At 68.7% G+C, this 8,807-nt stretch overlaps 2 protein-coding genes across 5 annotated transcripts in view; one reads left to right on the plus strand and one right to left on the minus strand.

The window, feature by feature from the left end:
• Window positions 1-22: 22 nt before the first annotated feature.
• LOC115338270 (basic proline-rich protein-like) overlaps window positions 23-8,807 on the minus strand; it is a 12,067-nt gene continuing 3,282 nt past the window's right edge. The window contains exons 2-3 of one of the 4 annotated variants that reach the window (XM_041121907.1): window positions 740-4,677; window positions 23-582 (exon numbers count right to left, since the gene is read on the minus strand). In XM_041121907.1, coding sequence (XP_040977841.1) covers window positions 565-582; window positions 740-2,044 — 1,323 coding nt within the window. In that variant the 5' untranslated portion in view covers window positions 2,045-4,677 and the 3' untranslated portion in view covers window positions 23-564. Of the gene's footprint in view, window positions 4,678-8,807 lie in introns of those variants that run through there. The other 3 variants (XM_030006781.1, XM_030006783.1, XM_030006782.1) reach the window with 3 other exon arrangements.
• The window catches only part of ZBTB4 (zinc finger and BTB domain containing 4), a 2,491-nt gene continuing 634 nt past the window's right edge, over window positions 6,951-8,807 (plus strand). Inside the window, 3 exon segments of the mRNA XM_030006776.2 lie at window positions 6,951-7,080; window positions 7,082-7,152; window positions 7,155-8,803. Of these exon segments, the coding sequence (XP_029862636.1) occupies window positions 6,959-7,080; window positions 7,082-7,152; window positions 7,155-8,803 (1,842 nt within the window). The 5' untranslated portion in view covers window positions 6,951-6,958.

Consider the following 8,807-nt stretch of genomic DNA (forward strand, 5'->3'; position numbering starts at 1 on the left):
CCGTGTCCCCGCTCAGGCCAGCTCAGCTCTACGGTGTTTATTGGCGTCTCTAACACTCACTGATGCAGATAAATAGTGGACATTTGTCACCGCCGCCACCGACCGCCGCCGCGGGGACACCGCGGGGACACCCCGCTGTGGGGCGCCCCGCCACACCCCCGGGGACCCCTCCCCACTGGGGACACCGCCCTGGGGACCCCCTCCCCAATGGGGCCACCTCAGAGGGGGACATCCCCCACGGGGACACTGAAGGGGACCCCTCCCCAGTGGGGACACCCCTTTGGGGACAACCCATTGGGGACACCCCTGAGGGACCCCTCCCCTTTGAGGCGCTCCGCTGGGGACACCCCACCGGGGACATCCCCTCTTGAGGTCACCCCATTGGGGACATCCCCCGTTAGATGCCACCCCACTTGAGGACACCCCATGGGGACGTCCTCCACTGGGGACATCCCAACGGGGACAAGCCTCACTGAGGCCACCCCTTGGGGACGTCCCCCATGGAGGTCACCCCATTGAGGCTGCCCTATTGGTGACACCCCTTGGGGACGTCCCCCATGGAGGTCACCCCATTGGGGCCACCTCCTTGAAGCCACCCCGTTGGTGACACCCCATGGGGACGTCCCCCCATGGAAGTCACCTCATTGAGGCCACTCCATGGGGACGTCCCCCAGGGAGGTCACCCCATTGGGGCCACCCCATGGGGACATCCCCATGGAGGCCACCCTGTTGGTGACACCCCACTGGTGACACCCCATGGGGATGTCCCCCATGGAGCCCCCCCCCCTTCATGCCTCCCCCCCCGGTGTCCCCACTGTCCCCAGGGTCCCCCCACTCCCCTCCCCTCCCCCCCCCTTATTTTTATCTCCATTTTTTTCCACTCTTCCCCTTTTTTGCTTGGTTTTGCCTTTTTTTTTTCGGGCGGGTCCCCCCTAAAGTGCGGTCGGGGACGGGGACATGGGGGGGGAGAGGGGGACACGCGTGGGGGAGGGGGAGACAAGTGGGGGAGGGGCAGGGGTGGGGGAGGGGGACAGTCAGTAGCAAACGCGGCCACGAAAGTGCAAACGGGAGGAGGGGGCCGCGGCCGGGGGGGGGTTGTGTGCACGAGGGGGCTCGCACGGGGAAGGGGAGGGGGGAGCCTCGCACGAGGACCGGGCTCGCGCGAGGGTCGGCCTCGTGCGAGAAGGGTCCTCGCACGAGGATGGTCCTTGCACAAGGCTGGGTCTCGTGCAAGGGCGTGACTTGCACGAGGGTGGGCTTTGCGCAAGGACCGCCCTCGCACGAGGCTGGGTCTTGCACGAGCACAACGCTCGCTCGAGCGTGGGCTCCGCGTGAGGATGGGCCTCGCGCGAGGACCGGGTTCGCACGAGGATCGGCCTTGTGCAAGGGCGGTCCTTGCACGAGGCCGAGTCTTGCACAAGGATGGGCCTTGTGCAAGGACGGGCCCCGTGCAAGGATGGTCCTCGCCTGAGGATGGTCCTTCCACGAGGACAGGCCTTACGCAAGGACGTGCTTCGCACGAGGCCCACCCTTGCACAAGGAGGGGTGTTGCACAAGAACAACCCCCGTGCAAGGAGGAGCCTCGCACGAGGCCGTCCCTCGCACACGCGGCGGGGGGGGGGCGATGGCCTCGCACGGCCGGGCGTAGCGTGGGGGCGGCCTTGCACGAGGAGGGGGGGGGGCGTGAGAGGGGCCTGGCGCGGGCGTGCGTTGCACGAGGCTGGACCTTGCACGGGGGCGCATTGCATAAAGACGGGCCTTGCGCGGGGCAGGGGCGGGGCCTTGCGCGGGGATGGGGCGTGGCACGGGCGTGGCACGAGGAGGGCGGTGCCGGCCGTGCGCGCTCGTGTGAGGCACGAGGGCGGGGCTCGCACGGGGGGGGCGTGCGGGAGGGGCGGCGGGGCCGTGCGACAGAGCGGACGGCGGGCGGCGCCTGGCCGTGCGACGCACGAGGATCCACCTCGCGCAGTCGTGCGGCGCACAAGGATGTTCTTTGCACACTCGTGCGTCGCACGAGGACGGGCGTCGCACGAGGATCGACCATGCCTGCCCGTGCACCGCACAAGGGCGCTCCTCCCACAAGCCGCGCGTTGCACGAGGATGGTCTTTGCACAACCACGCATCGCACGGGGATCTACCCCGCCTGCCCGTGCGTTGCACGAGGACACACCTTGCGCCGCTGTGCATCGCACGAGCGTGGTCCTCGCGCGCCCACGCGCCGCACGAGGCTAGGCCGCGCTCGGGCGTGCCTCGCACGAGGATCCGCCGCGCGCGCTTGTGCGTTGCACGAGGACGTTCCTCGCCCGCCCGGGCCTCGCACGAGGATCCCCCCCCCCCCGCCCACCCCCCAGGAAGACGCGGGGCCTCGCACGCCCCTCGCACGCCCCTTGCACGCCGGGGGGGGGGGGGATCGGGGGGGGGGGACACACGCTGGAATGTCACTGCGATGCCGTAAGGTGCCAAGGGCGGGGGGGGGGGGGGGGGGGGTGTCGGGTTTTGGGGGGGGCCCCGGGATAGTGGGGGGGACCCCAGTTTATTGGGGGAGGGGCCCTGATTTATTGGGGGGGGCCCCTTATAGTGGGGGGGGGCCCGTTTGGGGGTTTGGGGGTGCAAAATTCTGCGGGGGGGGGGAATGGGGGGCCCCCTATACTGGGGGGGGTCCCCCACTATTTTGGGGAGGCTCCACTATACTGGGGGGCCCCAATATACTGGGGGGGCCCTATACTGGGGGGTTTCTCTATACTGGGGGGGGGTCCAAGTATATTGGGGGTCCCCTATACTGGGGGGGGCCTATAATGGGGGTTCCCCTATACTGGGGGGGTCCTCTATACTGGAGGGGTCCCCTATACTGGGGGCGTCCGCTATACTGGGGGGGGGGGGCCCTATACTGGGGGTTTTCCCTATACTGGGGGACGGTCCCTGTACTGGGGGGGGCCCAGACCCTGTCCCATTCCCCCCCCCAGTTTGAGGTGACTGGGAGCCTCCCCAGTATACCCAGTGCCCCCCCCCCATTCCCATACTGGTCCCTGTGGCACCCCCAGATGCTGCCCCCCACCCCATGGCATTATGGGGGGGTGGTCCCTCTGCCCCCCAGGTCCCAAGGGGGGGTCCCCACCAGTGTCCCCTATGGGGCAGAGATCCCCAACCTCCCCCATGGGGCCCCCCCCCATCTCCTATGGGGCAGAAGACACCCCCCCCAACTTCCTCTATGGGGCAGGGGGGGCCCCCACTATTTCCTATGGGGCCCCCCACTTCCCCTATAGGGCTGGAGCCCCCCTACTCACCTGGGGACCCCCCCCATCTCCTATGGGCCCCCCCCAACCTCTTATGGCCCTCCCTCCATGCTATGGGACCCCCCCCCATCTCCCCCTATGGGGCAGGGTCCCCCAACTCCTATGGGCCCCCCCCATTTCCTATGGGGCCCTCAACCTCCTATGGGGCCCCCCCCATCTCCTATGGGGGCCCCCCACCTCCTATGGGCCCCCCCCATGCTATGCCCACCCCCACTTCCTATGGGGCAGGGGCCCCCCATTTCCTATGGGGCCCTAAACCTCCTATAGGGCCCCCCCCACATGCTATGGGGCCCCCCCACCTCCGGGGCCCCCCGCCCCCCTCTATGGGGCAGGACCCCCCCCACCCCCCCCCCCCCCCCCCCCTCCTCAAGTCCCCCCCCCCCGCTTTCCGGGGTCGCTCCCCTCCCCCTCCGGGGAACCCAAAAGTGGGGGGTACGGAGGGGGGGAGGGGTGGGGGGACACCCCCCCCCCCCCCCCCCAAAAACCCCTCGTTTTCGGGGAGCACCACGTTGAGGGCCAGGGGGAGGGGGAAGGGGTAGGGGTACGCGGCCACCAGCCGGGGGCCGTAGGGGAGGGGGAAACCGGGGGGAGGAGGGGGGGGTCGGGGGGGTCCCCCCCTTTGCCCCCCTCCCCCTCCTCCCCCTCCCCCAATTTCGGGGTCCCCCCCCCCGCCTCAGTAGAGCCAAAGGTTGTTCCTGAACCGGGTAACCCCCGCTGGGACCCGGCGACGGTGACACCCCCTCGCCGCCCGTCGCCGCGTCAACCCCGTCACCGGGAATCGGGGGGGGGGACGGCGATATCGTCACCCGGCGGCGGGGGAGGGGTGACACCCCCTTTTTCCCCTCCCCCTTCCTCCTTCACCCCCGCCACCGCCGGCGGGGTGTAGGCGATGACAGTCGGCGGCGGCGGCGACACGGGCGATGGCGGCGGCGACTCCGCCTGATGCCGTTTGGCGTGCCGGCTGAGCGCCGCCGCCGTCTTACAGACCTTGGCGCAGCGGCTACAGGCGAAGCGCAAAGACGGCCGCCGTCCCCACGCGGGGGGTGGGGGGACCGGTTGTACCCACCCCCCCTCCCCCGCCGGACGTCCCCTCGTGTCCCCGTTGGTGTTTCCGTAATTTCCTCAAAGCCGTGAAAGTTTTCCCGCACACCCGGCACGGGTGTTGCCAATCCCGCCGCCGGTGCCCGTCCCCCGACTGCGCGTCACCGTCGCCTTCGTCACCGTCACCCGTCGACCACCGTAACGAGCGCAACTTGCGGCGCCAACGGGATTTCTTCGCCTTGACGGCGCCGGTTGTGCTGCCGGTTGTACCGCCGCCGGTTGTACCGCCGCCGGTTGTCTTCCGTTTGGGTTTGTAGGTGTAATATGGGCGCCAATCGGTGATCTGTGGGGCTGGATCTCAGCTGGGATGACTGGGATCTCCCAGAATCCGTGGGGATGGATATAAGTGGGGCTGGAGCTGGATCTCCTGGGATCTGGAGGCCGGAGGTCCCGGGGTGGATCTGGGATCCCCGGGGCCCCGGGGGTCTGGTTGTTGCCTGCAAAGGAGCTGGGATCTGCCGGGATCCATGGGGCTGGATCTCGGCCGTGGCAGAGTTGGGATCTCTGGGGGGGGGGTGGGGTGTCTTGATCTTGGGGGATCCCATGACCCCTGGGGGATCCCTGGGGGGGATCCCATGAACTTGGGGGGGATCTCTTGATCCTGGGGGATCCCTTGGGGATCCCATGATTGGCAGGGGATCCCTTGACCCTGGGGGGGTCCCTGATCTTGGGGGGATCCCTTGACCCCGGGAGCCATCCCAGACCCCCAGAGGTGCCGTGGGGCAGAGCGGGGATGCTGGAAAGGTGGGGGGGGTGGTCTGGGGAGGGTCGTTAAGGGGAGCCAGTAATGAGCTGGGGGGGATCCTGGGGGGTGGGGGCAGGAAGGGGTCCTAGGGGGTAGGGGGGGGCAGGTTGGGGGGCAGCATGGGGGCTAGTGGGGTTGGGGGGGCAGACTCTGGGCTGCCGTGGTGGGTCACGCTGTGGGGCAGCCTAGGGATGGAGGTACCGTGGGTCACACCTTGGGCAGCCCCCCTGCCATAGTTCATGCCGTGGTCACGCTATGGGGCAGCGCCAGGGATGGAGGTGCCATGGTCGGCCCGGTTCAAGCTGTGGGGCAGGCCGCGGGTCACACTGTGGGGCAGCTGTCGTGCCGTTCGTCATGCCGTGGGTCACGCCGCGGGTGACGCCGTGGGTCGGCCGCGGGTGACGCCGTGGGTCCGACTACGGGGCAGCCCCCGCCTTGCGGGTGGCACTGTGGGTCACGCTTGGGGTCAGGGGGGTGACGCCGTGGGTCACGCCACGGGCGACGCCGCGGGTCGCGCCGTGGGTCGGGCCGCGGCCGACCCCTTCTCGCCTCGTGCCGCGCTTCCCTGTGGTCCCTCCCCCACCCCCCTCCCTCGTCCGTTTTTCCGCCGTGGGTCGCAGCCGCGGCGGCTCCCGCAGCCATTTTAGCCGCCGGCCGAGGAGGCCCCGACGCAAAATGGCTCCTTGGTGCCGCGGGGGGGGGCGGGGGCCGGGGCGCGCCGTGGGGCTGGGACGCTGTGGGGCAGGGACCCTCAGCCCCACGGCACACGGCCCTGCCCCGTGGCATGGGGATGCCCTGCCCCACGGCACAGGGACCGCCCCCCCCCCCCCCCCCCACGCAGCCCCATGGCATGGGGACGCCCTGACCCACAGCGTGGGGGGGCACCAGGTAGTCAGGGGGGGGTGGGTGTCAGTGATGTGTGTTGGGCTGGGGGGAGCCCAATCCATGGGGCTGCGGGACCCTACTCTGTGGGGCTGGGGGGGGGGATATGGGGGGCTGAGGGAGCGTGATATGTGGGGCTGGGGGAGCCACGAGCTGTGGGGCTGGGGGGTCCCCATGCTGTGGGGCTGGGGACCCGGATATGTGGGGCTGAGGGAGCCCTAAATTTTGGGGCTGGGGGACCCCAATCCATGGGGCTGGGGCCCCCGTTGTGTGGGCTGATGGAACCCAAAAAACCGTGGGGCTGGGGGACCCTGATCTGTGGGGCTGGGGAACTCCTAAAGTGTGGGGCTGGGGACCCTGATCCGGGGCTGATCTGTGGGGCTGGGGGACCCTGATATGTGGGGGCTGGGTGTGAGGATGCTGCGGGGCCGGGGACCCCCACGCAGTGGGGCTGGCTGGGCCACGGGGCCCCCCAACACCCCCAGAAGGGACCCCACGGAGGGAACTCAGGTGTCCAAGTGTCCCCAAATAGGGGACCCAGGCGTCCAGCCAGCCCCATAGAAGGGACCCCGGCAGCCGAGAGACCCCATGGAGAGGACCCAGGCATTCAGGTGACCCCCAAAACAGGGGACCCGGCTCTGGGCCCCCCCAAATGTAACCCAGGCATCTGGGCGACCCCCAGTAGGGGTCCCAGGGTCTGGCCAGCCCCATAGAAAGGACCCAGGCATCGGCGGGCACCCCATAGAAGGGACCTCGGTGCCCAAGTGACCCCACGGAGAGGACCCAGGCGCCCGGGCCCCCCCGAAATAGGGGACGCAGGCGTCTGGGTGACCCCATGGAGAGGACCCAGCTGTCCGAATGTCCCCAAGTAGGGGGCCCAGGCATCCGGGCGCCCCCTCCCCACTGACTCCCGTATCCCGCAGGTGTCGCCGCGGGGATGGCTCCGGTCGTGGAGGTGTCGGACGCCGGGCATTGCCGTTCGTTACTGGTGGAGTTAAACGAGCAACGGTTGAGGGGCCAATTCTGTGACGTCACCATCATCGCCGAGGACACCAAATTCCGCCCATAAAAACGTCTTGGCCGCATCCAGCCCCTTCTTCAAACAAGCTTTGGCCGAAGAACCCACCTGCCCCACCCTGCCCAAGTTTTGGAGCTTCCCGGTGTCCAAGCCGGCGTCTTCTCCGACGTCCTCAACTTCATCTACAACTCCCGCTTGGCCGTCCCGTCGCAGGCAGCTGCCCGCGAGTTGGGCGCCGTTGGCCGACGGTTGGGTATCTCTTGCCTCCAAGGGTTGGAAGTGGGGACCCCCAAGGAGATGAACGGATCTTGGACCCCCCCCGTGACGGGGGATCCCCGCTCACCCGCCGCCCCGGTTGATTTAACCTGCCCGCCGCGGTCAAGCGATACGCCGGCGGTTGCCGAACCGGTGACGGCGTCGCCGTCATCGGCGGCGGCGGCATCGTTGCGTTGCGGGTTGTGCGGTCGAGGGTTCAGCACGGCGGCGGCGTTGGGATTACACGCCAAACTTCACCGTGGGCGCCGGGGTTTGGCGTGCCGGCATTGCGGCAAGAGCTTCATCCACGTCAAGAGGTTGCAAACCCACGAGGTCCTCTGCAAGGACGGCCATCGCGACGGTGACGCCGTCGCCACCAACACCGCCACGCCGACACCGAAACAAGGCAAGAAGGCATTGCTGTTGCGTCACCGGGCGTTGGAGTTGATCCCCGAGCAGGAACCGGTGGTGAAGGTGGTGGACGGGCACGTGGTCTACCTGTGCGGGGTTTGCCAACGCTCCTACATGACGCTCTCCAGCCTGAAGCGTCACGCTAACGTCCACTCTTGGCGACGCAAGTACCCTTGCCGTTATTGCGACAAGGTCTTCGCTTTGGCCGAATATCGCACCAAACACGAGGTCTGGCACACCGGCGAACGCCGCTACCAGTGTATCTTCTGTTGGGAGACCTTCGTCACCTACTACAACCTCAAGACCCACCAGAAAGCCTTTCACGGCATCAACCCGGGGCTCATCTCCTCCGAGAAGACGCCCAACGGCGGCTACAAGCCCAAACTCAACGCCCTCAAGCTCTACCGGCTCTTGCCCATGCGGGCGCATAAGCGACCCTACAAGACCTACAGTCAAGGCTTGGTGGCTGATGGGATCCTCTTGCCGACGGCCAATCCGGTAGAGCCATCGGCGACCGTCGGCGCTTTCCCATCGCCAAGACCCGAACCGGCGTCGGTCATTGCCTACGGGCGACCGTCAGCGTCGGTCATCGTTCATAGCGGGGCGGCGGCCGCTTCCGTTATCGCCTATAATGGGAGGGCGGGGGAGGCAGCAGCGGTGCCGGCGGTGCCGGCGGCACCGGCGGCGGCGCCAGCGGCCCGGCCGATGAAGAAACAGGTGTTGCGGGATTACATTGAGGCGCAGCGAGCGGCTGGGGAGGCGCCGGTGGGTGATAGTGGGACGGCGCCGACAACCCAACCGTCACCCGCCGCCGCCGGCACCGGTTCCACCACCACCGCCAGCCGTACCATGACCTACGTGGCCAAACCGGCTTACGTGGGGACGGCGGGGGAGAGCCGGGCGGCGCCGCTTTGCCAAATCACCGTCCGTATTGGCGAGGAAGCCATCGTCAAGCGGCGCATCTCCGAGACCGACCTCCGGTTGGAGACCACCGGCACCGGCACCGGCACCACCGCCTCCCCGACTGCTCACCGTCGCGCCGCCGCCACTGCCGCCTGTTCCCGCCGGAGCGGTGACGATGACAGCGATGCCGAGACCGCCT

This window comes from Aquila chrysaetos, unplaced genomic scaffold (genome assembly GCF_900496995.4).
Source record: "Aquila chrysaetos chrysaetos unplaced genomic scaffold, bAquChr1.4, whole genome shotgun sequence".
NCBI classification, from domain to species: domain Eukaryota; kingdom Metazoa; phylum Chordata; class Aves; order Accipitriformes; family Accipitridae; genus Aquila; species Aquila chrysaetos.